We start from the raw sequence: 27,177 nt of genomic DNA on the forward strand, positions 1-27,177 counted from the left end.
CGTGATCTGGAAAAACCGAACTGCATTATGTGCCGGTAGAGGATTGGGGGTCTCCAAGTACCTGTGTAGCTGTGTACTTTTCCTGTTCCTGTTCCTTTCCTGTTTGCCTGGCTCAGGGGCTACCCAGATTTATGCATGTACGACCTAGAAGATGGATTGCGTGGAGGGCCACGACATCACGGTACAAGGTGCTAAGGACAGGAAAAAGCACCGAGTTAAAAAAAACAATAGGAAAGAACTATGAGCAATTCGTGCCGCAAATAGGGTCAATTCACTGTTTTCAACCAAGTTCTTATCGCCGCTTCCGGATTCAGTCTGGCGGGGGATCCTCGACCGTTGAAAACGCGTCCCCCCCCATATCAAGGGAATTAGAAGCGAAAAAGAATAATAAAAAAAAAAGGGAAAAGGGAAAAGAAAAAGAAAAAGCCCATGTTTGCAGAGATGATCGAAGCAGATCTATCAACCCTTGACCAGTAGAGAAGCATCCTCGAACAAAAGCGGAAACACAGAAGTTCGAGCCAACGGCGAAAGAGGTACAGAGCCGGCAGCCCAAACTTCCCCCCCCCAAGGCCCCGATTTCATTTGAACCTGGACAAACCTGAACCTTGCCAACCTTCCCAATCCCAAAAAATTTCCCTTCCTTCCCCCCTCTCCCTTCTCCCCTTTTCCACCATCCCTGGTGATCTGGCTTCCTATCACCACCATCCTTACCCTGGCTTGTCCTCGGTAATTTCTTCTCGGCGGCCTCGCCCTAGGTGGTCCCTTCCCACCCTATCGCCTCCTGCCAGATTCAGGTTCTCATCATGGCTCCCCCTCCTCGCCTACGCATTTTGTCCGGTAAGTGTCTTGTCTATGACCAGCCTCCTTTTCCACCATGGTGCTAACTACCGTCTGCGCAGTCGGCGGTAATGCGATTTCGGCTTTTCTTTCATGGCGATTGCAAGCGACAACTTCCTGCGACGTAACGTTAGTGTGGAAGAATGGCTTCGAAGCTGTCTCTCAATATGGCGTCTCATTCAAGTATGGAGAATCACTTCACTAACCGTTTGAATTGTCGCTGACAACATCTTTCAGATCTAAGGTCTTTGGTAATGAGCGCTTCAAGCCCCGTCACGGTACGTTGAACTGCTTCTGCCTCCCTTAGCTCCGTTTGCGGTCGACCTCAATACTGATTGGCCTTTCCTAGTTGTGCGTACCCCGGAAGAAGCCTCTTCTCGCGAGAATGCATACGACTATGTGATCCTTTGCGTGAAAGCGCTCCCGGACGTTTACGATCTTGCCTCTGTCATCGAATCCGTCGTCACCCCCCAGCATACGTGCATCCTCCTGAACACTACCAACACCATTGGTATCGAATCACATCTTGAGCAGCGATTCCCGAGCAACGTCGTTCTCTCCCTTGTCTCCAATCTGGAAATTACACAAACGGGCCCGGCCGAGTTCGAACACCTGAGCTCAACGGAAATTCACGTGGGTGCAACCAACAGCTCATCCTCCGTCCCGGCATCAATTCAGAAAGATATGGCTGCCGCGCTCTCGATGACTCTGTCTTCCGGTCAAGTGGACTGCAAGGTATCGCCGAACATTCGGCAGGAGCAGTTCGATCGCATGACTGGGTGAGTTTTGCCCGCGCTTGGCCCTCCTGGGTAACCCGCTTTACTAATTTCAATGAATAGCCCTATCGCCTTCCATCCAACAAGTGTCGTGTTTGATACGGGAAACCATGCCCAGCTGCTGGAGAAAGTCGGAGTCCGTCAATTGATCACTGGGCTCATTAACGAGCTAGTCGAACTCGCTACCGCGAACGGTTGTTCTTTCCCTAGCGACTTCTGTGACAAAACTATCGAAAAAATGACGGCCGCTGAAGGCCACAGCACTATGTTCCAGGATTTCCAGCTCCGTCGTCCGATGGAGATTGAGACTTACCTGGCCTCGCCAATCAAGCTTGCCGCTGAATCGAACGTGTCCGTGCCTCGTCTCGAAACCCTGTATACTATGATTCATCACGTCAACGCCGTGAATCAAACCAAGCCAAAAGATTCTCCCCCCGCGTCGGTCATCGGCCACCCTCCCCCACGAATGTCCTCAGTACCACCCCAGCGACCGCCAATGATGAACGGCGGAATGCGAGGAGGCCGTGCAAACTCGAGCGTTGGAGTTCCTCAAAGCAGAAGAGGCCCACCACCGGGTATGATACGGGGGCCACCAGGTGGCCCCATGGGCCCCATGGGCCCTATGGGCCCTATGGGGCCTGGCCCGCGTGGTGTTCCGCGCGACAATTCCCTGGAGGGATTGGAAGAATTCAGCCACTTGGTGGTGTACGATGGCGATGAAGGCGGCCTGCCACATGCGAACGGAGGCGGAATGGCCGATACAGTCCACATAGGACCGTCTGAGATAGCTCTCAAAGAGCGTGAGCTGGCCCTGCGACAACGCGAATTGCAAGTGCGAGAACAAGAGATGGGAATGCGCCGTGGCCCAGGCCTCGGCCCCAGACCCGGCCCTGGACCTGGTAGACGTGGCCCCCCACCACCTCGACCACCTGCGTCTGCATTTGGCGAGGAGGATGATGATTACTATGATCCTATGGATAATATGCAGATTCCTCACATCGACCCGGATAGCGTTGACATGATGAGCCTTACCTCGCGACGCGCTCGGAAGGCTCCGAGTCACAGCCAAATGCAGCTTCGCAAAAACCCGGAGCTTGCAGGTGGTCCACCACCGCAAAGTCGACCCGGTTCCTCTGCCTTCGGCCGCTATTTCGGCGGTGGTCGCAACAAGCGAACGAGTGACCGAGTGATGATGGAGATCCCCGGACTCCACGACTCGCTCATGGACCACCCCATGATGAGCTATTCATCCAACCGATTTGGAGCCGTTGACCGAAACCAGATGCACGTCGACTCGCGCGCCAATTCCATGACCGCGAGTCAAATGGGGGACTTCCCGCCCCGTCCGTTCCCTAACAGCCGGCGAAACAGTCAATCCCCAGCAGCACCGTTTCCCGGTCCTCCTGGGGGCCCATCCCGCATGGATCGGCCCATGACCGCCTACGACCAAGCTCCCGGACCCCCTGGTGGAACTCCTCACAACGGCCATCCGTCGTCACCTGGTAACATGCGGACCCCGGTGCCCCGGAATCCGTCAGGACACGGCCCGGTTGGACCCCAACAGATTGAGCAACACTATGGGGTGAGCAAATCATTCCCCGCCAAAGGCCCTCCCAAGAATAAGAGTCTGACTGGAAGTGCGAGCGCCAGCGCTGAGAGCGGTGACAGTGGGGCTAGCGCCAACCTGGACTCGGCTCACAGTAGCCAGATCAGCCTTGGTGATCACCAGCAGCACATCGCTGCCGCCGTTCAGTAGATCGGATCTCCGGAAAACGATTCGCTTCTCTTTTCGATCTCACCATGACCAATTCCCAGCAAATTAATGATCCGCTTGATTTTCCCTTCTGATGATCACTCTACCTACATACTGGACGAAAAATCGACCACTCGTTCCACATAATGTCACTTTGGACCTTTTTGCATCGTGTTTTGGGCATCGGATGGGGAACATTGCTATTCGGACTCTCTATTGTCCGTTCATGGTATTGGTTAATACTCTGCTGTTCGTTTCTTTACATATACACGAGGGACATACGGGGTTTGTTTTTTTTTTTTCTCGAGTCGTTTTTGGTTCCGGAGTGTGGGCATATGGTCTGTGTTTTTGTCACTTTTTGGTTTTCTCGCTCTGCATCGATACTCATCCTCCTGCGACATCATCAATACTCCGTTTCCATTCTCCACCTGTGGCATCTTCTGTGTGCGTCTAGGCCAGGATATCCCTCGCGCCCACACCATTGAGAATATATTATTCCAGCGTCCTCCGCCCGACCCTACGATCAGCACCTCCTTATCGCAACCAATCACGCCCGCACTATCGAACTCCCCATCCTTCTGCATCAGTGTACACTATGGGATCCGGCCCCCTCCTTTCCTTTCCCTTATATTGGCTCGTCCACGTCTTTGATTTCTCCGCGTTGTGTTTTTATCATCATATCTTTTGCCCCTGAGGCATCTTCATCCTTTGCCCATCTCCTTGCCTCACGTGCCCGGTCTGTCCATCGCGGCACTGTTTTGATTTCTGTGGTCTGGGTTCTGGCGCATTGCAAAAAGAGCGGGGATTCGATTTATTCCGTGCAGCTGTGTTGAATTTGCTTTGCCTGGGCTTGTGCCTGACTAGGAATTAATGCCGAGTGTACGACTGTTATAGTGCTCGTCCTTGAACAGACTTCGTATTTCCTTTGCCGTCGAGCGTATGATCGACTTCTGCTGTTATACCATTTTGCTCTTGTCAATGAACATGAATCATTGCATGCCACTTGTGTTGTAAGCTGTATGTACAACAGTTGTATCTGCGACGGGCGAATTGTGACCAAACACCTCTGCTCGGCGTGCTTAGATTGTCTCTACTCAACGCAGGGCGCCTATCCTCCTACTATCGAACTGGATCTTTGATTGATTTTATCATCTGTATCATCTCCACTACAGAACGGCCATCGTTCAAATGCAGTTGCCCTCGAATCAAATGTTTTGACTTGCGGGACCCTCCACTTTGATACCACGTGACCATACACAATCCCCAGTAAACAGCAGCCCCGCGTCCAATCTTTTCAACCATTCACTTGAAACCTTGTTCCCTGATTCCCATCAACTCAGTCTACGTGGAATTGGCCACAATCCCAGCAAATAACCAAACTCTTAAGATGCCGCTCCATCCCCAGCGCCCCGACTCCCAATCCTCCACCTACCCGCGCGCTTCCATGATGCCCCCCCTCAGCCTCCAGCACCTTCAATCCAGGCATGTCCAACCCGGCGGCCAGCGTCAATGCGGCAGGCTCATCTAGTGCATCCATGTCCGCTGCCAAGTCGCGGCAATACTCCACCCTCCACGCGCAACTCGCCCAGCTCAACTCCAACCTTGCGGATACGGAGAACTTGCTCCGCATGACCGCTGTACAGGCGGGCGATATGCGCTTCCTGGGTGGATATATTGGGGCTATGTTCATGGGGTCGGCCAAGGTTTTGGGCGATGAAGGGGTTAAGGGGAATGCGGATAAGGTTGTGAAGAAGGAGGACGAGGAGGATTGAGTGTTTTTAAACGTTCTCTTGAACTGTTACTCGAGGATAAGCGGTAGTGAGGTGAGCTTCGGGATATGGTTTGAGTGTTGGTGCTCTATTGTGGCTGCTTGCTCCTGTCTACATTGTGCTGATGGGCATGCGCAGTCTCTTTATCTATTGAGGCGCGATGATCTATTCGTCAACCACGAAAGCTCCTCCAAGAATGATTGCTGGCTCGTCGATGCTGTGATGCTCATAACTGGAAGAATGTCAGCCATCTCCATGGAGGGCATTTTCATGGACACAATCGAGTCCGGCAAATTCCACTCACCTCAACGTTCCAACACCGCCAGCCTCCAAAATGAACGAGGTCCCGCCCAGTTCCTTCCCAATCCAGCGCATGGCAAAGGCACGGAGAATATGGCCGTGTGCAACAACAAGCACATCGCCCTTATTTTCGGGGTTCTCGAAGCACTGACGTTGATACTTCTCTCGGATTTCAGCGATCAGTGCATCAAGCCGCTTCATCACATCTTCCGGGGTCCTGCAGACGATGAGCCAAATCCACTCGATAGCTACTCCAATTCCCAATCCAACTTACTCTCCTCCCGGACATCCCTCTGTCCAGATATTCCATGGCCCCTGCCCGTTCTTCTCCCGGAGCTCCCGGATCTGCTTACTCGTTAAACCCTCATAATCGCCGTAGTCCCACTCGCGAATGGCCTCGGTGATCTGCACTTGAGCCTCGGTGCGGATAAACTCCTCCTTCACGCTTTCCTTCTTCCAGGGCAATCGCTCGCGGCAGCCGATATCGAGTAGTTCGAGGGTCCGTTGGGCGCGGGCGCGGGGCGAGACATAACTGGTTCAAGCTCCACGTCAACGATGCGAAAGCCAGAAATAGGGCTCCTCTCCGTGGGTTTATGGTTGGTTCAATTCTCTTTGTAGCCGGGGACTCTTACACATGCACCAGCTTCTTGGGGACTATCAGCCGGTCGCTTCCGACAAGGGCTTTACCTGTGGCCTTGACGCGCTTTTCGCCGTTGCTGGTGAGGGGCAGGTCGGTCGATCCTGTGTGTCGCCCGTTTAGGGACCATTCGGTCTCACCGTGGCGGACAATGAAGCACCGTGGAACCATCGTGTTGATCAAGAATGACTAGGACAAGCTTTGTACAGAGAGGGTCAATGAGGAGTATTGGCCGGGAAGGGGGGGGGGGTCTGTCAGGTTGCGGCCGCGGGGCGCGACGTCATAGTTAACTATCTGCTTATTCGTAAGCATGAAGGATCCATCCATGGATGGATGCTTCCCAGTCATTGGGGATTGGGTTGCACTTTGCTTTTGTAGATCTGGCTTGGCTAACCTAGATTTAAGGAACTCGATCGATATCGTTTCGCGGATTGCCTCATTTTTGGTCTTGTTATTTTTTATTTCTCCATTGGTTGTTTAATTCTTTTCCCCAGCTCGAGTTGTCTGCGGAGAAATGCTCACAAGACACAGTAAAGGATCGGCATGCGCCCTGACTTTAGTACGATCTCTTAATTCTGCCCCAAGCCGTATAAGCGTGACGCCAAGGCGCCATTGGCCATTGAACGAAATTCTTCAGAGAACAACCTCTGGATCAATTGGGGCCAAATGTGAAGCCTTACTAAGGTAAGCATCCCCCACTGGGCACGGCGATCAGTAGAGTATAAGAAGTAGAGCTCTTCAGTTTCAGCCCCCCATTCCTCCCCACCTCCCCCTTTAGTTCCAGTTCAGACTTCGCTATCGCGCCCATGGCGACCTCTTACGATTATATCGTGGTCGGCGGTGGCACTGCAGGCTGCGTGATCGCGTCTAAGCTCCATGAGAAGCTCCCAACGGCATCGATCCTGGTCCTCGAGGCCGGTGAGGAGACTGTCGGCCACTCGGCCACCGAAGAGCCGCTGAAAGCAATGATGGCACACAAGTCGGAGCTGGATTGGAATTTGTCGACGGTGCCGCAGACTTCCCTGGGTGATCGAGTCTGCTACCAGGGTGCTGGGAAGGGCCTGGGGGGGCTCAACGGCAATCAATTATGGAACTTGGACTCGCGGTCCAAAGGCTGATTATGACCGGTGGGCGACTCTGGTTGGCGATGCGCGCTGGAGCTACAAGCAGCTGCTTCCTTATTTCCCGAAAACTGCGACTCGCAGTGCGACTGAACGTGGCGCGTTCAATCCGGCCGCAAGCCCTAGCACGATGTACACTGCTACTCCGTCACAGAGCCATCCTGAACGCAAGTATCCGTTGCGGGGACCGATGCTGGCAGCGTGGAAGAACAATGGCGTCAAGTATATCTCTGATGCAAATAGTGGGTATCCTATGGGGATCTCGGAGCGGGTCGAGAATTTCAATCAGGGGAAACGCCAATTCGCTCACCAGATCTACAGTCTCAAGGGCATAAAGATTCTCACGCGATCCACGGTTGCCCGCATCAAGATCCAAAAAGCCTCCTCTTCGCGCGGAGATGCCGTCGCGACAGGCGTCGAATTGATCAGCGGATTGAAGCTGACGGCGAAGAAAGAAGTCATTATATCCGCGGGAACTTATAACAGCCCCAAGATCCTGATGCTGTCGGGCATTGGGCCCGCGAAACATCTTAGCAAGCATGGCATCGATGCCATTGTCGACTCCCCCGAGGTCGGGCAAAACTTCCACGACCACATGGCGGTGCCACTTGCATGGCAGTTACGGGACGGGGCCTGAACCCCCCGTTCCAGGAGGCTATGAACCATCCCATCTGGAAGCTTGGCTGGGCCAGCGACTGGACTGTTTCCGCGGGCATCGACAACTCCGTCCTCCGCAAGGCCATCGTCAAAGACGACATTAACCTCCTCGAACCCTTCAGCCAGCTCCTCCTCAACCCGCACCTCTGCTTCACGGAGACGTTGAACTTCTACACCCCTGCCGGTACAACCGTCGCCGAAATGGATACCCCGATGGACGGCTCACATATCTCGTCTACTATCCTCGGTCTCTCCCCGATCTCCCGCGGTACTATCTCGCTCGCCTCGAGAGACCCGCTCGCACAGCCCATTATCGACCCAAATTATTATTCCACCGAAGTAGACCGCGTGGCCATGCGCATCGCTATCCGGAAGGCAATCCAGGTGTACACCTCGGAACCCCTGACTAGCTTCATTGAAGGCGAGAGCCCGCCGGCCGGATTCCCGCCGTTGACCCGGTTCTCGTTGGACCGGGAGATCGATGAGCGGGTTCGGCGGGTGGGTATTAGTTTTTCTCATCCTGCGGGTAGCTGTGCGATGGGTATGGTGGTCGACAGCGAGTGCAGAGTGTATGGGGTCAAGAACCTGCGGGTTGCGGACGCGAGTGTCTTGCCCACGCCTATCGCCGCGCATCTGCAGCAGGCTGTGTATGCGATTGGTGCCCGCGTGGTGGATTTTATGGTTGCGAGGATATGATTCTATAGGAATTCAGGATGAGGTGTCAGCAGTGGGAGAAGCTTTAACCGTATATATTTGCCTGTTTGCGGCAGGTTCAGCATAGAATAGAGCACATAACTTTCCGAAATGACCCATGTTACTGGGCACCAGAAGGACTTAAATTGAGAATTCCGATTGAGGTATCGACTGCCAGCTTTTCGTCATATACCCACAATTGATGTCGTCACGGTTCGAACACTCCCACTGAAGGTGGGGATCCATAAAAGCCCGGATCTTGAGCTGTTCCTCATATATCCGCCCAAGTCGGTCGAAACTTATGCGAAGCATTCGTAAGCTTGAAGTCAGGACCGTGACAATAACTCTGTTTCTTTGGATGGCCCTTTTTTGCTCGACTCTGGTAGCATATATAAACTGTGCCTTTATAGACCACATGATCCGCCAAGCACAATGTCCGAGCCTATTGTGTTTCCAGTTAAACATCGGCAGTTATCAATGCGGATCAGAGTTGTCTGATTACATGATAGGAATGATCTAGAGGATCGTTTATGTATCATATATCATTGAAGGTAAATATAATAGTCCACGGAGGTCAAGCCGAGGATAGATAATGCGCCACGAGATCGGCGATGAAGTGGATAGAACTGATCGGGGATCCAGAAAATTCCCACTCAAAAGTTCTTTGAATACGAAAAAGGACTGCTATTTGTTTGGAGTCTTCATGAACACCCGTGAGAATGATGTAATGCTTACTGTATGTCATAGGTCCCCCTCGGACTCCGGTGGATGCTCAGATGGCCCACTGAAGAAGTCCTGACAGCTCCAATGAAGATAGCGCATACGGCGAGTCTGTATGCTCCCTACAGGTGCACCGGATCGACCGAGAGGTGTTTATACCTTAGTGACCCCCTGTCATTCCCGTCTATGGCTCTTGCCGTGACATACTAGTATATCGCCGTCGCAGGGGCTTCAAATCTGCCTAAAACTAGTCCTATTACCATTGTTTGCTATCCATTTAACAGTGACGAATAACGACGTTCGCCAATATGTCCTAGAGGCCCAGACCAACACCGGGTATATGGCCCGAGTCTTACTAGTAGCAGTGCCCAAAATCATGCAGGGGATTTCCCATGACAAGAAATCAAAGTCCGGAACCAAGCTTGGGTGCGTCATCTTATGTTCTTGCAGATAGTATGCTGGGTTTCCAGTCTCAGCCTGAGCGTGGTTCCGTGGTCCAAAACCCGTGCAGATGGCAGTGTCATAACGACGCAAGTCGATAGACTTGAAACTGTCCGCTCCAACTTGCATCTAGTCATTTCAGAAGGTCTATTTGTCTTCCCCGGCGCGACCATATCCATACTAGCCCACCAAAACACAGTCAACGCCAAAGGCCTTCTATCCATCATGAAACTCTTCGCAGTCTGCACTACTGCAATTGCAACACTTTGTTTCCCCGCTCTGATAGCGGCATCTCCTCTCACTGTCGAGTCGCCGAATCCAAATTCACATACCTGGAGTTTCAAGCTCTTCCCGAGCAGACATTGTAAAGGAGTTGCGACGACCTACCAGGGACGTGGCTCGACAGGTTGCCGCGCAGATATCCCCAAGGGGGTGGCAGCTGGCTATATGAGTCTGGGAGTCGACCCCAAGTGCACCATCGCGCTCTATAGAGACGCCACGTGCTCGACGGGCAAGAAAGGCATCGACTTGCATAAGGCATCTCAAAAGTGCAAGAGAGTCAAAGGAATCAAACATAATATGCGGAGCTTCGAGGTGACCTGCTCTTGAGATATTTTCCGAAGCTATATAGGGAAAACTAGTAGGGAAGTGGTTAAGCACCTGGCGGATTTCACTGAATACTGGCGTTGTCTTCTACAGTTGGACCTGAAGGGGTTTTATCTCCTAGCCCCAGGCTTGGGCATTCAAGTTGAAGTGTGGTTTTATGCTTGTTTGGGATCCTGGTATGAATAAAGAAGAAAACCAGATGTAATGTCGGGTGGCACATTTGAGATCCCTTTTTCTTTAATTGAGAACATCCTATATAACCTTCTGAGTACCTAAACGAGATACACTATGTCCGCTTTCATAGATTTCAAAAGCTGGACCAGTGTTGTTCTTGCTACGAATGCTCTCGAAAGACCATTCTGGTTTAGAAAATTCAAGAGGAAAAGGAGATCAACCATTTTACTCCCATAAACTTGAACTTCGGCTATCATTTCTCCACCAGAGAATAGTGCGCATAGCGATCTATACACGATGGTACCAGTCGCACGTCCTACTAGTCCAGAAGCCTCTCCAAATGCTAGTAAATGCATATCCATCTATTGCAGTGTGTTTTCTGGTCCTGATATTTTGGCACAGCTTCTCAGGTTTGAAAAATGCATACCATCTGCGGCTCATATACTGACACGTGATCTCTTTTCCGCTCGATCGTTTCTTTTCGAATCAAAATCCTTGGGCAGCAAAGTGCATCACGAGCTGGACAATTGAACAGGTTCTGATTGTAGATAGACCTGAGGGCTCGCGACAGGCCCAGGATGCCCAAACGAAAGAATCTGCGGGGACCCCGCCAAGTTTTCGGGGAAGCCCCTCGCAGAAACCATGGAGCCATCGGGGGGTGTTGGCAACGGACGCAGAAGAATGGCGCACGTCACCGGATCTTTGCGAGAATGATATGAAATCCTCGCCTGCGTCATACTACGCGACAATGGTTTACCTCACGGCCAATCCCAATGTCACCTCTTCGCTTTTGTTCCGTGCAGACATTCTCTTCGACAGCGAAGGGCTTATGCAGACGCCAGAAGAAAAGGAAGAGGCGTTTGGAACACGAGGAAATACTGAAAATGAGACACAGAATAGCTCCTCAGCACCAAAGTCCGCGATGGACATACAGGGCTTCAAGTTGATCAGGACGGTGGTGCGGAGGTTGATTCCTCGAAACCCAGCCCTTGACAAACCTCTCGAGCAAACATGTCTTTTCTACACGTCGAACGGTGCTTTCCCAAAAAACACAGGATTCAGTGACCAAAAAGAGCGCTTGCTGCTCATATATCTCCCGCATGTTGAGTCTATCGAGGAAATGCCCTTCTATCATCCGGCTCTTCGGGGGCTCGCCTATCTTTATGACTTCCATATCACCCCGGAGGGATCAGAGTCTGGATCTCTCTCGTTACACTTCCTCCCTTTCACTCCTGAAATTCCAAATAGATTGGAACGAACTCTATTAATGATCCACGGCATTAATGTCAAGATGTCAAGAAACTGGGTATACCAGCCCGGCATTACCAACGGTGCTGATAAGAACCCCGAAAAAGACAATCTCATTCCGCGCCATCGTGTTCAAAATACATATACACGCCTCAAGGCTCAGTATGCAAGTGATCTGTGCAGCAGATGGGCTGAAAAGACAGACCCGGTGAAGCACGTTTTCGAGGATCTGGCCATTACTGCGTTTCTCCTCGAGCTTTGGCGCAGCATGTACGGGGTCAACCCCCCGTTAGAAAGCCCCAATGACAACGCCGACACAGCACGCTTCCCGGGATTCGTGGATGTGGCTTGTGGTAATGGGGTTCTTGTTCATGTTCTGATCATGGAGGGATATTCAGGCTGGGGGGTTTGATGCCCGCAGGCGTCATTCTTGGCGAATCTTCCCCGAATCGGTACAGAAACGCTTGGTGGAGAAGATTTACATCCCAAAGCCTTTTGCGGATGTGGCTGATCTTCAGGGTATCAAGACAGAGATCCACACTGGAGACTTCGCGGCCGATACCTTTATCATTTCTAACCACGCCGACGAACTTACTGTATGGACGCCGCTTATGGCTGCTCTTGCGTGTCCGACCTCGCCGCTGCCATTTATCTCAATTCCATGTTGCTCCCACTCGCTTTTGGGGGCTCGCTTTCGATATCCGCCACCCAGACGGGAAAAGCGGAAAGGCGAAAACGAGGAGAACGAAGGCCAAGATGAGCATGACCCATCAGAGCAGAATGCTCAACCCGCCAGCGGGGATTTACGGGCTTTGAGGGCAGCAAAAGAGCACGAGAAGACAGAGGATGGTCATCTCAAATCTCAATATGGCTCCTTGACTGCGAAAACTATGAGCATCGCCGAAGAAGCGGGATACGAGGTAGAGAAGACTCTTCTCCGTATCCCAAGCACTCGCAACATGGGTGTTATAGGAGGTCGGCGGCGAGTGGCGGAAGAGTGGAAGAAAACATATCAGGGTGGATCTCAGGCGTCTCCGACAGAGTCGATGGAAAGGGATGGCGCCGAGAAAACACAAAAGATAATGAGCATCATTGAAGAAGAGTGCATTAAAGACGGAGGGCTGGAATTAGCTGCGCGGAAGTGGATAGAGCGTGCCCAGACTTTGACCAAAGAAGAGGCAAAACCAGATAAAGCACATGGATCATGATTCGACAATAACAGAGAATTTTGATCACGTCGTGGAAACTCCCCCAGGTCGGTCTGACGACATCCTGCCCTGGCCACCAACTTACCGGCGTCGGGCAGATTTCAAACACCGTCACGGCTCGAAGATGCCAACTGCCAACAACAGACTTTCAGTATGCTACGAGACGAAACCTGAAATGTGAAAAGAGATTTATGGCATTATGAAGCTTGGATTGTATTTGTCGGCTGCTATTCTCAGAGCGGAGGCTTGGAGAGAAGAGCTGTAGGAGTAATATACATGGGAATAATGGCTGGAGACCAGCCTCGTCTATCAAAAACCATGAAAACGCCATGCACCGGAAAACAAAGAACGCTGAACGATGTACAACATCATAGCAGCCCCTATAGCATAAGCCTGAGGAGCTCGAGTTGGAATTATCCCCTTACGCATGGTTGTCCTTTGGATTCGTCTTGATACTATCAGTGCGCAAAGAATCTTCGAATGCCGAAGCAGAGGACGCCCCGCTCGACCTCGAGGCTGCAGCTGCAGCATATTTTGACGCATTGGCAGCCGCATGAGCCGCCGCATTTTCGCGGAGACGTTTAATTCGGTCGGATCGCGCTTCGCCGGGGAGGCTCCCCCCAGATAGGCTCGATTGAATCGGCTCGCCAATTGGTCCGCGGTTGACCAAACGCACTACGCCGGGGAGACAAAGAGCTCAGTCCGGTGCCGCCATCGCCCGACTCACCCCACATGCGGACCCTTTGGAGCTTCCGGAGCTTTGCCAGCCCGTATACGCAGACTACTGCGCTGATGGCAAAACATGCGATGGAGACTCCGCCGAATCCAAAGTCAGACTCCTCGATGAAGTTCTTCAAGTTCATTCCGTACAGAGCGGAGAACAGAGTCCCGGTAGCGAGACCCAGGGTGCCGATGCTGAATTTGAGATCGAGGAGCATGAGAGAGTTGCGGTTCGCATCGAGAATTGCCTTGACACTGTTTCGAGTTAGCATCGTGTCTCACGAACAGAGCCCACGGTGACCTACACTTCTTCTGTGTTGCGAATGTTCGTGACTAGATTACTGCTGGACTGCACAATCTCATCGCACACTTTGTGATAAGACTCCAAGAGCATTTCAACTTCTTGGTGGTCATCCTCTTCGCGTTCCCTACCCGTCGCTCTTTCAGACAGGTACATGGCCGCGAGATCATCATCCGCCTCGAGCAGATCGTCGATTGCATCTCGGACCAGACGGGCTTTTTGCTCGAAAGTGCCGATCTTTTTGGAGTAGATCAGGAGGTTTCGGAGCTTATCGCGGTCAATGTCCTCTTCAAGGGCACGAAGAACTCGAACTACTGGTTCTCTAATGCCATTGAATTCTTCTTCCAGTCCAGCCGTTACGCTGATAAGGACGGCTTCTAAAGCACGAAATTCGTAAGGTAGCGGCTGACCCGCTTGCAACGGAGAGCTCTTTTGTCGCAGTTTCCCTTCCAAGTCGTAAACAAACAATGATTGCATGTAGGAATCGGTGGATCCATACGCGTCAAACACGAGAACACGGTCGGCCTTGATGAGGACGCGCAGGTGCAATAGATTAATAAGAATAGCGCTGGGTCGCACAAGGATATGAGGCAGAGTTGACGAATCAATTTTTCGAAGGTCACGAGGGAGCAGGCCGTACTAGTTCATGATGGTAAGTATATGGAGAACAGGAACAGGGCCGATAAAAAAAAATACCTTTGCAATTAACTCTAATTTTCGAAACTCCCCATTGACTAACGTGACGTCGCCGTTCAAATCGAATTCGGTACATCGAATTCTGAGCTCATTCGAAGCCTTCGCAGACAGACCACGCCCGATATTGAATATACCCTCACCTCCATCATCTGACACACCAGGGCTCTGGCCACGCTGGTTTTGCAGATCGGAGGTTTTGCTTCGTCTGAAGTCGAGAAGTCGGCGAAGAAAAGGCCTGCGAACCGTGGACGAGTGCCGGGTGAGTGTCAAGGAGGGCGAAAGATGCTGAAGCGCCGTAGGCTTCCTCCGAGTGACGGGGCCACCTAGAGGTCCTGCACTAGGCGGAGCGCTGCATCGCGATTGACCAAGGCGGACCAGAGTCGAAGAATTCCGCGGGCGTGTCGTGAGGGTCTGGTGGCTTGGAATACACGACTTGGGGCCAAGGGAGGCTGACGATCCAGTCGCACAGCCAAACTGGGAACGAAGAAAACGCAGCAGCGAAGCCGAAGGCACAGATGGCCGCACCGGTGGCAGCATGTCTGGGGTCGTCAACTCGCAGTCAATGCGATGATTTCGGACGCGGGAAAAAGCGCGACTCGGAACAAAGTTGACCCGTCAGTATATCCCGCAAGAAATGATTTGCTCGAGATATAGCTCATAGATGCAAAAAAGGAATCAGGAGGCGTGCTGAAAGGGTTAATTACATGTTGGTTTCCCCAGAGGTTCCGAGTTCGAAGTCATCGACGAAGCTGGGGTTTCGTCCTAAATTAGTGGTGACCATATTCGCCTTCCAACCCACGCCGGCTTCAAAGCAAAATCAATGGGGCAATATCCCATTTTCATTTATCATTATTTCATGTAATATCGCCAAGCCAGGCAAAAAGATGATCAGATCTTGTACTTTCGCCGTAACATAATTCACTACCGAGGGGCCAGCCTACCCAAATATAGATAATTAGAACGTACTTATCTCAACCACAACACCATTGAATCCAATAAACTAATTTCGAGTTGTATTACGGCATAAAGACACTTCGTGGCCTTCAACTCTGCATATACTACATGCCGGAAACGCCCTCATACATGGTCAAGAAGGTGACGGATCTAGCCTTGTCTCGGGTGGCGTTAGAGCTAAGATAGCTGGTTTTGGCTGTGTTATTCATTGAGATGTCTCGAAAGCTGAGAGGCCTTTTTGGAGATAGTTTTCTTTGTAGAAAGAGTTGCTTTTTTTTCTTCTTCAATATCTGTCCTTCTATAACCGTTGAAGCGTATTCTAGCGTGATTTGTATGGCCGGCAAGGCAGCGACGGAGCGTTGTACGATGACTTGGGCTGCAGTCTCGAAAATTGATCAATTTTGCTTCTTAATAGCTTGAATAGCTAATAGGATTCTACCCCTGTGCTCGTATCGTGTTGAAAAGATTTAGCGCCAATTGGTGGCATGGTGGTTGATGAAGGTACGATTAGAAGACCCGCTTTTTGTGGGGTGGCCGCTCGGAAGTGAATTCCGGTCAAGTTTACCAAAATTCCGGTAAGGTTTATCAACCCTACTGGTCATCACCAGCTCGTTGCTCGTTGTGGCCGTGTGGTAGTCCCTTTGGTACGCAGTCAGTTCCGCAGTCGGTTCCGCAGTCGGTTCCGCATGGGGTGTAGCGAAGGGCTGGGCTACCGTTTAGCTGGGTGTGATGGCCATAGTTAGCTGCAGCTGCTTTGCATGAACCAAACAGCAAGCCTCGAAGCCGCAAAATACTGTAGCAAATAGCATTTTGCCGCTTGCACAATCACCCCGTGGAGCCGGCCGTCTCCGCTGCGAGCCACGTAAATCCGTTCTTGCATCATGACTTGGGACACGGACCATAGGAGAGGCACTATATCGAGGCTCCAGTGCGGGGTATGAGTATTTACAGTGCGGGATATGAGGATATATAAGTAGTAGGGGTCAGATGTCGGGCTCAATTCAACTGTGTCTTACACTGGCCCCAACTTGAACCACCCCGACAGATCAATTTGTCTCCAAATCCAAGCATCCATGGCGCTCAACCCTGCAGGCAAGGCTGCCTTAGTAACAGGAGGTGCATCTGGAATCTGCCGCGAATTTGTTAAGACTCTCCTTGCGAAGGGCTGCAATGTGCTTGTCGCCGACTTGAAGCCGCACCCCGATGATAGTGACCTCCCGAGTGATGCGAAGCACGCCTTTGTGCAGACGGATGTCACGGACTGGGCTCAATTACAAAATGCATTCGAGCAATGTATGACCCAGTTCGGCCGTCTGGACATCGTCTGCCCTGGTGCAGGAGTTCTGGATCCGGTAGGAACTATCGCTGACAAGAACCGCCAATGATCGATTGCTAACGACGTACCATGGCAGGCATTCTCCAATTTCTGGAATTATAACAAAGGGGTGGATACCAACAAGTCTTCCTCTTTCAAGGTATTGGATATCAACCTTACTCATCCTATACGAGCAACCCAGCTTGCCATCGACGCCTTCGAGCGCCAGAAACTTGGCCACGGGGTTGTTGTTTGTGTATCGTCAATCGCTGCGCAGGGCTCATTTTTGGTCGCCCCATTGTATTGTGCGAGCAAGCATGGGGTTTCGGGCTTTGTGCGCTCTCTCGCCGATCTGGAGCCAAAACGCAACTATCGCATCAATGCGGTCGCACCTGGATGCGTCAAAACTGCCATTTGGACCCCCGAAAAGGTCGGTTGGCTGGACGAAGAAGCTGACACATGGGTTCCTGTCGAGAAAGTTGCACAAACAATGTTGGAACTCGTAACTGATCCCAAGAATGTGGGGGGGACTATTCTCGAAGTTGGCGTGGACGGGGTCCGATCGGTGCAGCCGTTCAATGACCCAGGCCCTCAAGGCCGGGGACACACTATACAGAATATGTCTGAAGCTATGAGCGACGTCTATGGGATGATACAGTCCAATTTTGGGCTCCCTTCGACCTAGCGATGGGGTTGGAAGTGGAAATCGCGGGATTATGAAAGTGCATTAGAAATTGACGTCGCTGGACATGCTAAGGTTGGCTATCTCCCATGATAAGATTCACTAGGCATATAAATCATTTCCCAATTCTCATTCCATGTGCTCCAGGAGGCACCAGATGACTGGAGCACATATCGCAGCAGACTTCAGCTGTTCTCGTCGCACTGGGTCGCATTTCACATTCGTCCCTGCGCGTGCTTCACACTGTTGAATTCTGCTGGCTTCTTGCATCCACATGTGTATGTCATGTAAAATTGGGTGCACATTCTTCCTGTTCAGAATTAGTGATGATCTAGGTCAACTCCGGGGAAGGGAACGCACCTTTATTGCTAACTGCGAAGACCTTGGCGGTGGGGCGATGGTTCACTTCGACATGACCAAAGTGATTTCTGTTTCCCAAATCTCAGCCTGTGGATATGGAGCTTTCATTTCGTCTGGTACTCACTTTTGTCTGCTCCTTACTCTGTGAAAGGGAAAACCATAAACTCCGTCCCTCAGTAACTTATGCCGCGCCCCCCGCCCATGCTTATGTCACAAGCCACGCACCCTCCAGGGCTGATTGAGACCCTCACAACGTTCTGAGGACTCACAGTTGAGGTCCTCGTCGCGTTCGACTCCGTGGGGAAAGAAAGCATCAGCTCCCATAATGGAATCGGATGGGTTATCATTATCTCAAATGAACCGAAGTTCCAACGGATGCTGGACATGTCGTCTCCGACGGAAGAAATGCGATGAGAGGCAGCCGGTATGTGACGCATGCGCTGCACTGTATATCACATGCTATTATAACCAAGAAAGACCCGAATGGATGGACGCTGGGGTCCAGCAAGAAGAGATGGCCCAGAGAATCAAGCGCCAGGTGAAAGATAATGCCCATCGTCGCCGTTGGGAACGTGTGGTCAATTCTGCCGGCATTCATAATATTCCTCCTAGCACTGACGTTTCTGACGGGGTATCAGAGATGCCTCCCATGCCTTCCAGGGGTCAGGTTTCCCAGACGAACGACCTCACGGTGAATTCCAGTAATTCAAGTGAGGACACGGGTCTCAGCTCCACGGAAATCAGTCCCTGGCAGGAAAACAGGCCGGGCTGCCTTTCCTTCCAAACGGAACAGGTACTGTGGAACAGGTCTGACAATATATTCCTCATGTTTTACCTCGACACTTTGGTTCCGTTCCTCTTTCCGTTTTATCGCCCCTCAGCCTTCGAAGGTGGCAAGGCGTGGATCCTCGAGATGATGAATAGCAGCCCCGTTGCAAAACAGGCCATGTTATGCCAGAGCTCATATTTCTTTTCACTCACGCGGAATGCCTTTGACCATGCCCGTATCTGTGAGATCACGGCCATGAAGACAAAAGACGCGTTTGAAACGCTGCGACGCGCTATCCAGGTCCTCTTGGATTCTAATATAAAGGACCATATTCACGGTGCTGCAAGAATACTGGCAAGCATCATGCATCTACAACGCTACGAAATCGCAATTTTGAGTTTCAAGAATTGCCAAGTCCACATCACTGCCTCTCTGGCTATCTTCAAACAGCTCCTAGAGTATGTCGGTTTCGGTCCCGGGTTTGGACCCACGGCAAGCTTCAACGCAGTGTTGAACTTGCTAGGGCCTCCAACCTGCATTACACCTACTTTGAACGTGCCGATTCCCAGTGCTGAACAGGCTGCATTTCGCTTCGCTTCCGCGCTGCTGATCTTAGACGACATCATTTCTTCTACTGTGCTCCAAGAGGAACCAAAGACCCATTCACTCAACGGGTGTTTATTGGGGGGACACTGCCGTACAACAGGCTCCTATCAACTTGGAGACTGCCGTGGGGTGCCAAAACTGGGTATTGTTAGAGATCGGAGAGGTTGCCGCCCTGGATGCATGGAAACAAAAATGCCGAAAGGCAGGGAATTTGGATGTAATGAACCTAGTGCAGCGTGCCAAGTTGATCAAGGAGTCACTCGAAATGCAGCTCACACGACTAGAGTCCAACCGGGGGACTGCTGTCGCTGAAGAACCAAGCATATTTGGTTTCCTCGCGGTTGAGGGTGGGACATCAATTGCCCCTTCCACAAGCCAGACTTCTCAAGTTACCCGCGTCTGGGGACATGCTGCGTTGCTCTACCTCTCCGCTGTTGTATCAGGATGCCAGCCGGCGAACCTAGAGGTGCAATACCATGTCAGCAAGGTCCTCGACATATTAACACGTGAAATATCACCGCCCACTCTCCTTCGGACAATGGTTTGGCCATTCTGCGTCGCCGGCTGTGTTTGTGACTCACGGCAAGAAGCGCGCTTCCGAGATCTCGCCAAAGGGTTGCAGCCGACAAGTATCTTTGGCCCTGTTCAAAGAGCCCTTGAGATCATGGAAAATGCATGGCGTCACAGGAATTCTGAGACCACGAAAGAGTGGGATCTCGCAGCATGGTTTAGGAGCTTGGGTGATCCGGTGTTACTTGTTTGAAAGTGTACGAATAAGACTGATGACGATCTGCGATTTGGGTTTACTGGTAGAGATATCTCTAGATACATCTCAGCAGGTCCTGAATATCTTTCGAGAAGTTGAAGACTTCATTCGAACTTGACATATCCCTTGCCCTTGACAAAGGTCGCGTCCCAGGGGATATTTCCTTCATGGTTAGCCAGGCTGGCATAGAAGGTCCCGTGAGCAGGTCCATCAAGCGCAGAACTGGCGGCACTTCCATCTTCCTTGCGTTCACCGGCATAAAAAAACCTGTAGAATTATCAGATCGGAGTCGTAAGAAGATGTCAGGAGAGCGCGTTCGACCAAGTCTTACCGATAGCCCTTGTCTGCGTAAAGAGCGTCTGCCGTGCCAATGAGGTACGCCGAGGCAGACTTTCCGACACCCAAATTCAAAAAGAGCGGCATTGGCAGGATGCTTTTGTTCAGCAAGTTTCCAGTATATATAAATGTCTTCTTGACATCCCCGGGGAGAGTTTCCCACGCTTTAACGGCCTCCTGGGCTGCGACGTGAGCGCTGACGGTGTTGATATTCAAGTCAATAGTCACCCGCTCCGCCGGGATCGAGAGAACGGATTGCTCGTCTGGAGGCGGTGTGAGACTTGCAGCATTGTAGACAACAACGCTCGGGGGAGCCTTGAACTCCGCCTTGACTTTCTCAAAGAGTGCCGGGATGGAATCGGGCTCGGCAAAGTCCGCTTGGAGGGAAAGATATCCTTCGCTTGTCTTAGCTCCAGTACCATTTCTGGTGACAACCGCGATTTGGTAGCCTTTGCTGGCTAGGCTTTGGGCCACGGACGCGCCGACACGGGGACCGGCTCCGAGGATCAGGGCAACAAGGTTGGACGACATAGTGTTCTCAGGCTATAATCCGGTGATGGATAGGAGTGGCTGGAAAGACGAAGTGTGAAGAACCAAAGGCCTTGTCTGCTCTCAAGAAATTGGAACTGGAATGTGTGATAATACCGTCTCCTCAAGATGGGCTCCTTCTTATAGATCAGGCTTAGATCGCACCTTCATCATAATCCATTTACCATCACTAGCGCTAGTCATGTGTTGCTCGATAATCAAGCTGACTTTACAAGCCGTGTAGCAGTGGATGCGTCATCTGTCAGTCGGTCTCGCAGTTTAGATTGCTCCGAGGCTAATGGATTGCGCCAATTCTTCCTCAGACATGCCACTCACGAGGCTTGACGCCGCTGGCAGAGGCCCACCTCGCGCGCGCTAGCCCCACATCAAACGGGGCCCGCGCGGTGGACCCGCTGTTGTCCGCAAATCAAGTGCTTGTCTGCGAATGTGGGCGATTGATTCCCGGACTGGAAGAATTGTATCTCGAGAAGGGGAAAGTGCATATTCGTGGTTCAGGACACTGTATCATTTTGCGGAAGTGTTCCGCTTGTTATTCAAAAAAAAAAAAAAGTCCAATTTGCTGACCCTCAGTCAGCCGTTTTCTAAATTCACTTTCCCCTCTGCTGTCATGACACCCGAGTATTCTGGAAATAAGAGCACCACAAGAATACCGGTGTATGTTCTAGGGATCGGCGACCCTGATTTCATGGAAATACCAGCCACCCTGCTTGCAGCAGGCTCGGTGTGGTTGGATATGAAATTACCATAAAAGTGAAGTCTACAGCGGTCGTTGTCTTCTCCGCGCACTGGCAGGCAGGCCCAGACAGAATTGAAGTTCATGTCGCGGAGAAATGCGCCGCTGATCTATGGCTTCTATGGGTTCCCATCGTACTACTATGAATACGAGTACCCATATAAGGGTAGCCCGGCGGTCGCGAAGAGGATTATAGATAAGCTGGAGATCGCGGGAGTACAAGTGGAGAGAGTCAACCGCAGTTTAGATCATGGTGTCTGGATGGGCTTCCTAGCAGGTATGCTGCAAACATCCTCGCCAGCCTTTTGCCGAATTGCTCAACCAAACAGCTTTCAATCCGAAGAGCAATCCGTTGAACGTTCCCATCGTCCAGGTCTCATTGTACGGTAGTGAGGATCACGAAAAGCATTATTGTCTAGGACAAGCACTGGGAAGCCTTCGAGAGGAGGAGGTCTTGATCATTGGAGCTGGAATGGTCGTTCACAATCTTCTCGACTATCGAGCTACTCGGGGAGCGGGCAAGTCAATGCCGTAAGTAGAATCGTGGTCAATAACTTCCACAATTTTTGTCCAGCTCAAGTCAATAACAGTTACATAGATGTGCCTCTACATTTGATGGCAAGCTGAAGGACGCCGTAATCTCGAGCCCGACAGAGCGTCGGGCGAAGATGATTGCCCTGATGAGACAGAGTGAAGCCCGAAGAGCGCATCCCACCGCCGAGCATATTCACCCTCCTTTTGTGGTTGCAGGTGCCGCTGGATCTGACACAGGAGTTAGGCTTTGGATATACCCAGAAGCAAGCCTCAACTGGGCTCAAACCCCAGCATAGCGCAGTTCAGGTGCCTCGGGCTCGAAAACATGCTCCGAGGTTCCCTCATAGCTAACTACCGGTCATTCTGCTTATGACTGCCAACTCTTAGGCTGGGGAATCCCCCAAAGACAAGGGAATGTGAGCAAGAGCTATTCGGAATACGGCCTGTCTTTTGGAGTATGAAACGTCGCCACGTCGAGGTGCTAGATCGATCGTACATGATCAAATGGAAATCTGTTGGTATGCTGTTCCTCGTGCTTATGTCAGGTTAACATCTAATTCCAAGGCTCTGTCCTATAAATTCTCTTTAGAAAGTGGAAGAAAACCCCTCTTGTATTGGCTTTTTACCACAAGTTGTCTAAAAGGCCCGCCCGTACAGGGTAGTCCTACTGTCTACACATTTGATGGAAAAGCTTCCCATGGTTTTTGCGCATCTTATGATTCCCTACACACAGACAAGAGGTCTCATCAAATCACTGTGTTCCGATTTAACCCAGGCAAAATGCACAACACCTGCTCGGTACCCACTGCCGGGTGAGTCGAGACCGAGGGACGCCACTACACCGTAGTCCCACTTTGTCAGCCTCGCATGCACGCACGAGGCCAGCGAAAGTAACATAAGCTTTCTGATTGGCTGAAATCCATGAATGTTTTGTTCTTTTGTTCCACTGCCGGATGAGCCCGCCTCGGCCAAGAAAGGACCCGCCAATCAGCGCGGTGTCTGGCCCCCATGTGGCTCTGCTGAAGTATACGCTAGTCCAGGGCCAAGACTAGCTTATTTCCCTCGAACCAATAACATGACACCCCCTTGCACGTGTGGGATCTCATTGGGAGATCTGTTGAAAGCTATCAGGGCTGGCGATCCGATACGCTGATACCGGCTACGAGCCGATGTGACTGTGATCGGGCGCATGTGTTTATCTTAAAACTCACCCGCATTCCAGCAATTTTTTATTTTCTCCTCCCCTTTTTTCATCCGGAACACTTCGGAACTTGGATCCAGGTACCAGGCTCTCACGATGAAGGCCACTGCCGCTTCTGTCCTGCTGGCGCTTTCCGCGGCCGTCGACGCCCGTCCGGCTTCCAACCGGGCTCGCGACGTGGACACCCGCTTCCCATATACCGGTCCTAAGGTTCCAGTGGGCGATTGGGTCGATCCAACCGTCAATGGGAATGGCAAGGGGTTCACTCGTCTAGTCGAACCTCCTGCGGTCAAGCCCAAGTCCACCCACCCAACCAACAACGTCAATGTCATCTCCCTGTCCTACATTCCTAATGGCATGCACGTCCACTACCAGACTCCCTTTGGTCTGGGCAAGCCTCCAACAGTGAAATGGGGCACCTCCCGTCACAAGTTGAATAATGTGGCCCACGGCTATACTCACACGTAGGCGACACTAGCAGTCAATGAGAAGAGACGAGAAGCAGGGCTAACTTTCAATGGCTGCATAGCTATGACCGCACTCCAGCATGCTCCCAGTACAAGGCTATCACCCAATGTAGCCAATTCTTTCACGAGGTTTCGCTTCCAGACCTCGCCGCCGGTAAGACTTACTATTACCAGATTCCCGCTGCCAATGGCACTACCGAGTCTGATGTTCTGAGCTTCACTACCGCCCACAAGGCCGGTGACAAGGACGAGTTCAGCGTTGCTATCCTGAATGACATGGGGTACACGAACGCTCAGGGGACTCATAAGTATTTGTCCAAGGCTGCCGAAAGTGTGGCCTTTGCCTGGCATGGTGGTGATATCAGCTATGCCGATGATTGGTCATCCGGGATCATGGCTTGCGAAGACTCTTGGCCTGTTTGCTACAACGGCACATCTAGCTCTCTCCCTGGTGGCATTACCGATGAATACAAGAAGCCTTTGCCTGCGGGCGAAATCCCGAATCAGGGTAGTCCTCAGGGTGGTGATATGAGTGTTCTTTATGAGTCCAATTGGGACCTGTGGCAGCAGTGGATGACCAACGTGACCAAGAAGATTCCTTACATGGTCCTTCCCGGGAACCACGAGGCTGCTTGTGCTGAGTTCGATGGGCCTGGCAATGTTCTGACTGCCTACCTGAATGACGACAAGGCTAACAGCACTGCGGCTAAGGACGGCCTCACCTACTACAGCTGCCCGCCATCACAGAGGTGCGTTTGGTCCTCAGAGGACCCCATGAACTCGAGTTTCTCTAACGCGTCATTGCAGAAACTTCACGGCTTACCAGCATCGCTTCCGTATGCCCGGTAGCGAGACCGGCGGCGTCGGAAATTTCTGGTACTCTTTTGACTACGGCCTTGCCCATTTCATCTCAATCGATGGAGAGACCGACTTTGCCTACAGCCCCGAGTGGTCCTTTGCGGAGGATGTCAAGGGCGATGAGGCTCTACCCAAGGAGTCCGAGACTTTCGTCACCGACAGCGGCCCCTTTGGAAGCGTTCATGACGGTAAAGTCCACGATAACAAGGCTTAAGAGCAGTACCAGTGGCTGAAGAAGGACCTGGAGAGCATCGACCGCAAGAAGACCCCTTGGGTTCTTGTCATGAGCCACCGTCCTATGTACTCTTCCGCTTACTCCTCGTACATGATGCATGTCCGGGATGCCTTTGAGGAGCTTCTCCTCAAGCACGGCGTTGACGCTTACCTGTCTGGCCACATCCACTGGTACGAGCGTATCTGGCCTATGGGCCGTAACGGCACCCTCGACACCCACTCCATTGTCGATAAAAACACCTACCGCGCTAATCCCGGAAAATCCATTACCCACATCGTCAACGGCATGGCTGGAAACATCGAAAGCCACTCTGAATTCAGTGCTGGCCAAGGGCTTAACACAAACATCACTGCCGTCCTCAACCAGAAAGAGTACGGTTTTAGCAAATTGACCGTTGCAAACGCCACGGCCCTCAAGTGGGAGTATATTCGTGGTAGTGATGGCAAGGCGGGTGATTCCCTTTGGCTGCTCAAGCCTGGTGACAAGCACCATTAGATAAAAAGAGCTCTAGCTCCATTCCTGTACACATATAGATTGTTTCCAAAGCATGTTTCCAAAGTAATTCGGCAAGCTCTTTGGAGTAATGTGGAGTATAGAGTCGCTGTGCCAGCGTATAGCACAAGGAGGCTTCTCCGGATCGTCGCTTTAGCGCGCTGTTTCCGACTTGATAGTGGCCTCGCTAAAACACCGCCGATGGGGTACGTTCATCATACATGGTGATATTACTGAGTGTTTCTGATCCTTAACTCCGGCCCAGTGTCGAAGTATCGAAGTAAGTGAAAGTAGACTACCTAAATAACGGTATTACACTCTCAACAGCCTTTGGCTGGGGCTTCTAACACCCGTAACCTTACGTTCTCTGTCAATGGAGGCAGTCCAGTTAGATTCGAGATGCCGCTTACGGGGAAACACAGTGAGCTCTACAGTGCTGGGGAGGGTTGGTGGATACTGATACGCTGGGGATCTTGCTGCATGGGTGGGTTGATGAACCGAATGAGCTGACTATCGCTACTATGGCGTCAAGCGATGTGTCGCAGACTTGGGGGGGCGGATGTGGTTGGGTTTAGGTTTTATGATTAGATCGGACTGCCGGGGCTAGTGAACGGTCCTCGTTCCTGCTGTCATGGCTTGTCTACTCACTACTTCGTGTCCGAGTTTATGTTCCACTGTGTTTATCCCTATCGGAGCCTTTACAGGACATCTGGGAATTGCTACGCACATTGCAGATGGCCAGAGCACCTGTCTCGGTAGCAATAGCTATGGGTTACATGACATCATAACAAGAGCTCATTAGTTGGGAAAGTCCAAGCAGGAATTTCTGACAAACTGAGGACTCTATGCATTTGACGCAGTAATCATTCCTTTGTCTCAGGTTCAATGCGGCTGGCTGACACGGCCTATGTCAACGGGACATTGGATCACCGTCAAGCCCCACATGGTCTTGACCGTCTTCTTGACCAGCCACTGAGCATATCCTGCCAAGCTGAACAGGGTCCCTTAGCAGCCGCCTTGGACGCCTGACATTTGCTCATCTCGGGCCTGCAGGAGCTATTGGCTACGATGGCGTGGAGAGGTTATAACCCGGGCTCACTGCAGCAGCCGCAAAGCGTCTACTTGGCACTATTCGGGCTGGTATAGATTTGACAGTGTTGACATTACTACGGGATTTTGGGAACGCCACTTTATCCGTGTGCGCGAATGTGCTGGCGAACTCGATCTTGACTTCGATCTCGAAGTTGATCCCCGGATACCCCGCTCGGGTGGACAACCCGGATGAAGTGGGCAATAGCTTCATGGTGTCACGAGGTGAACAGCTCCAGAGGCTCAGAGAGAGTGCCAAATGAAAGGCGTCGCGCGTTCTATGCGGTGTGCCCAGATTCTGGGCAGGTTTGTCGAAAGAAGTCTCCGGGGAATAGGTGCAGTCTGACAGGGTCAGTACCAGGTTACGGGCAGGATTCCGTTGCCTGATACGTAGTACGGTACATAGGATACCAGAGTGTCCATTCTTGACAGGCTTAAGAGGGAGGAACTCGTTTGACACATTAACAGCATTCACTTTTCGGACTATAGCTAAGACTGATTACTAGCGTCCACAGCTCAAGATTGACATCCACCGGGGATCAAGAAACACCTTATCAACCGAAATTCAAAAATC

At 51.7% G+C, this 27,177-nt stretch overlaps 14 protein-coding genes across 14 annotated transcripts; 9 read left to right on the forward strand and 5 right to left on the reverse strand.

Annotated features, from left to right (window-relative positions):
* Nucleotides 1–803: 803 nt before the first annotated feature.
* On the forward strand, nt 804–3,369 carry N7468_000612 (ketopantoate reductase family protein; the record flags this gene model as incomplete). Its single annotated transcript, XM_058469909.1, has 5 exons — nt 804–837; nt 900–1,020; nt 1,075–1,115; nt 1,187–1,616; nt 1,677–3,369. 5 exons carry the CDS (start codon nt 804–806, stop codon nt 3,367–3,369), a joined length of 2,319 nt encoding a protein of 772 aa, XP_058335940.1.
* A 1,532-nt stretch (nt 3,370–4,901) lies between these two features.
* N7468_000613 (DASH complex subunit HSK3 family protein) lies at nt 4,902–5,138 on the forward strand (the record flags this gene model as incomplete). Its single annotated transcript, XM_058469910.1, has 1 exon — nt 4,902–5,138. One exon carries the CDS (start codon nt 4,902–4,904, stop codon nt 5,136–5,138), a length of 237 nt encoding a protein of 78 aa, XP_058335941.1.
* Nucleotides 5,139–5,300: 162 nt separating this feature from the next.
* N7468_000614 (histidine phosphatase family protein) lies at nt 5,301–6,243 on the reverse strand (the record flags this gene model as incomplete). Its single annotated transcript, XM_058469911.1, has 4 exons — nt 5,301–5,367; nt 5,440–5,652; nt 5,710–5,967; nt 6,068–6,243. 4 exons carry the CDS (start codon nt 6,241–6,243, stop codon nt 5,301–5,303), a joined length of 714 nt encoding a protein of 237 aa, XP_058335942.1.
* Nucleotides 6,244–6,878: 635 nt separating this feature from the next.
* Nucleotides 6,879–8,546, forward strand: N7468_000615 (GMC family oxidoreductase; the record flags this gene model as incomplete). Its single annotated transcript, XM_058469912.1, has 3 exons — nt 6,879–7,106; nt 7,186–7,794; nt 7,845–8,546. 3 exons carry the CDS (start codon nt 6,879–6,881, stop codon nt 8,544–8,546), a joined length of 1,539 nt encoding a protein of 512 aa, XP_058335943.1.
* A 1,383-nt stretch (nt 8,547–9,929) lies between these two features.
* N7468_000616 (uncharacterized protein) lies at nt 9,930–10,313 on the forward strand (the record flags this gene model as incomplete). The annotated part of the gene is made up of 1 exon (XM_058469913.1): nt 9,930–10,313. The coding sequence occupies one exon, from the start codon at nt 9,930–9,932 to the stop codon at nt 10,311–10,313; it is 384 nt and encodes a 127-aa protein (XP_058335944.1).
* A 919-nt stretch (nt 10,314–11,232) lies between these two features.
* trm44 (tRNA (uracil) methyltransferase) lies at nt 11,233–12,940 on the forward strand (the record flags this gene model as incomplete). The annotated part of the gene is made up of 2 exons (XM_058469914.1): nt 11,233–12,138; nt 12,191–12,940. 2 exons carry the CDS (start codon nt 11,233–11,235, stop codon nt 12,938–12,940), a joined length of 1,656 nt encoding a protein of 551 aa, XP_058335945.1.
* Nucleotides 12,941–13,361: 421 nt separating this feature from the next.
* On the reverse strand, nt 13,362–15,194 carry N7468_000618 (CorA family magnesium transporter; the record flags this gene model as incomplete). The annotated part of the gene is made up of 4 exons (XM_058469915.1): nt 13,362–13,615; nt 13,668–13,915; nt 13,966–14,600; nt 14,658–15,194. The coding sequence occupies 4 exons, from the start codon at nt 15,192–15,194 to the stop codon at nt 13,362–13,364; spliced, it is 1,674 nt and encodes a 557-aa protein (XP_058335946.1).
* A 1,490-nt stretch (nt 15,195–16,684) lies between these two features.
* On the forward strand, nt 16,685–17,611 carry N7468_000619 (uncharacterized protein; the record flags this gene model as incomplete). The annotated part of the gene is made up of 2 exons (XM_058469916.1): nt 16,685–16,963; nt 17,024–17,611. The coding sequence occupies 2 exons, from the start codon at nt 16,685–16,687 to the stop codon at nt 17,609–17,611; spliced, it is 867 nt and encodes a 288-aa protein (XP_058335947.1).
* Nucleotides 17,612–18,293: 682 nt separating this feature from the next.
* On the forward strand, nt 18,294–20,106 carry N7468_000620 (Zn(II)2Cys6 transcription factor; the record flags this gene model as incomplete). The annotated part of the gene is made up of 2 exons (XM_058469917.1): nt 18,294–19,373; nt 19,444–20,106. 2 exons carry the CDS (start codon nt 18,294–18,296, stop codon nt 20,104–20,106), a joined length of 1,743 nt encoding a protein of 580 aa, XP_058335948.1.
* A 107-nt stretch (nt 20,107–20,213) lies between these two features.
* On the reverse strand, nt 20,214–20,976 carry N7468_000621 (uncharacterized protein; the record flags this gene model as incomplete). Its single annotated transcript, XM_058469918.1, has 2 exons — nt 20,214–20,376; nt 20,441–20,976. 2 exons carry the CDS (start codon nt 20,974–20,976, stop codon nt 20,214–20,216), a joined length of 699 nt encoding a protein of 232 aa, XP_058335949.1.
* Nucleotides 20,977–21,564: 588 nt separating this feature from the next.
* N7468_000622 (uncharacterized protein) lies at nt 21,565–21,813 on the reverse strand (the record flags this gene model as incomplete). Its single annotated transcript, XM_058469919.1, has 1 exon — nt 21,565–21,813. The coding sequence occupies one exon, from the start codon at nt 21,811–21,813 to the stop codon at nt 21,565–21,567; it is 249 nt and encodes an 82-aa protein (XP_058335950.1).
* Nucleotides 21,812–22,557, forward strand: N7468_000623 (DODA-type extradiol aromatic ring-opening family dioxygenase; the record flags this gene model as incomplete). Its single annotated transcript, XM_058469920.1, has 3 exons — nt 21,812–22,004; nt 22,057–22,258; nt 22,326–22,557. The coding sequence occupies 3 exons, from the start codon at nt 21,812–21,814 to the stop codon at nt 22,555–22,557; spliced, it is 627 nt and encodes a 208-aa protein (XP_058335951.1).
* Nucleotides 22,558–23,558: 1,001 nt separating this feature from the next.
* N7468_000624 (purple acid phosphatase family protein) lies at nt 23,559–25,517 on the forward strand (the record flags this gene model as incomplete). The annotated part of the gene is made up of 4 exons (XM_058469921.1): nt 23,559–23,926; nt 23,992–24,678; nt 24,737–24,975; nt 25,003–25,517. The coding sequence occupies 4 exons, from the start codon at nt 23,559–23,561 to the stop codon at nt 25,515–25,517; spliced, it is 1,809 nt and encodes a 602-aa protein (XP_058335952.1).
* Nucleotides 25,518–26,577: 1,060 nt separating this feature from the next.
* On the reverse strand, nt 26,578–26,817 carry N7468_000625 (uncharacterized protein; the record flags this gene model as incomplete). Its single annotated transcript, XM_058469922.1, has 1 exon — nt 26,578–26,817. One exon carries the CDS (start codon nt 26,815–26,817, stop codon nt 26,578–26,580), a length of 240 nt encoding a protein of 79 aa, XP_058335953.1.
* Nucleotides 26,818–27,177: the final 360 nt, after the last annotated feature.

This window comes from Penicillium chermesinum (assembly GCF_028974085.1).
Source record: "Penicillium chermesinum strain IBT 19713 chromosome Unknown utg000001l:1.0-1975020.0:1.0-1976611.0, whole genome shotgun sequence".
NCBI lineage: Eukaryota > Fungi > Ascomycota > Eurotiomycetes > Eurotiales > Aspergillaceae > Penicillium > Penicillium chermesinum.